General features: G+C 52.3%; 1 protein-coding gene across 1 annotated transcript; it reads left to right on the forward strand.

Annotated features, from left to right (window-relative positions):
• Positions 1–484: 484 nt before the first annotated feature.
• ETH_00036960 (uncharacterized protein) lies at positions 485–1063 on the forward strand (the record flags this gene model as incomplete). The annotated part of the gene is made up of 2 exons (XM_013376338.1): positions 485–708; positions 1000–1063. Coding segments are annotated over 2 exons (288 nt in total), but the record flags the coding sequence as incomplete, so codon positions are not given.
• Positions 1064–1109: the final 46 nt, after the last annotated feature.

The raw sequence follows: 1109 nt of genomic DNA on the forward strand, positions 1-1109 counted from the left end.
GGGTTTAGCGTTCAGGGGTTCGGGTATAGCGTTTGGAAAAGCCCCGGCAGGAGGCCCCACTCTCGGCCTTGCATGCCGATACTTTGAATCCCAAACCCTAAACCCTACACCGTAAACCCTAAACCCTAAACCCTAAACCCTAAACCCTAAACCCTAAACCCTAAACCCTAAATTATGAAACGTGTCTGATTCCTTGGCGCCTTAGTCCCACTTTGCGTCTTCGTTCCGTCTTTCCTGTTGCTTAGGGTTTAGGGTTTAGTGTTAAGGAATCTTCCAGCCCTAAACTCCAAACCCTAAACCCTAAACCCTAAACCCTGAACCCTAAACCCTAAACCCTAAACCCTAAACCGTAAGCCCTCGCTTGCTGATTCTGTTCCTGCAAAAGGCCGTGTCCCTTCGCGCCCAGCATCCAGCCCCCAAACCGCACCCCCAAACCCCAAACCCCAAACCCCAAACCCTAAACCCTAAACCCTAAACCCTCGAAATGAAGCGGACGCGAAAGCGCGTGTTGCGGGTGCAGTCGCGGCGCCCCAAGAGCGCGCGGCGAGGGTTTTATGACTTGAAGAAGAATTGTTTGGATCCAATTTTGAAAAAGAATTATAAAAATGACAAAACCCTAATTCAAAACAAACAACTTGTGGACTTGAAGCAACACCTCCACCTCCTCGCCGACGACCTCCAGCTCCGCACGCCCTCGCCCCACAAAAGGTCCTATACCCCCTTTTAGGGTTTAGGGTTTAGCGGTCGCGCGGGCGGGGGGCTGGCGGGCGGCACAGCGGGGGATTTAGGGTTTAGGGTTTGGGGTTTGGGGACCGCGGGAGGGTTTGGGGGGGCGGCACAGCGGGGGGTTTTGGGTTTAGGGTTTGGGGTTTGGGGTTTAGGGTTTGGGGAAGGAGGGGGTTTAGGGTTTTTGGTTTAGGGTTTCTGGCTTGGCGGCACGTTCCGGTGAACGGGTCTAGGATTTAGGGTTTAGGGTTTAGGGTTTAGGGTTTGTTTCAGGCTGAACGAGATGGAGACAAAAATTATTTCCAAGCTGGTGGAGAAGTATAAAGAAGACTATGTGGTGAACCCCAAACCCTAAACCCTAAACCCTTGACCTCCTGTCTTAA

Source organism: Eimeria tenella, genomic scaffold (genome assembly GCF_000499545.2).
Source record: "Eimeria tenella Houghton genomic scaffold, Eth_scaff3353, whole genome shotgun sequence".
Taxonomy (NCBI): Eukaryota; Apicomplexa; class Conoidasida; order Eucoccidiorida; family Eimeriidae; genus Eimeria; species Eimeria tenella.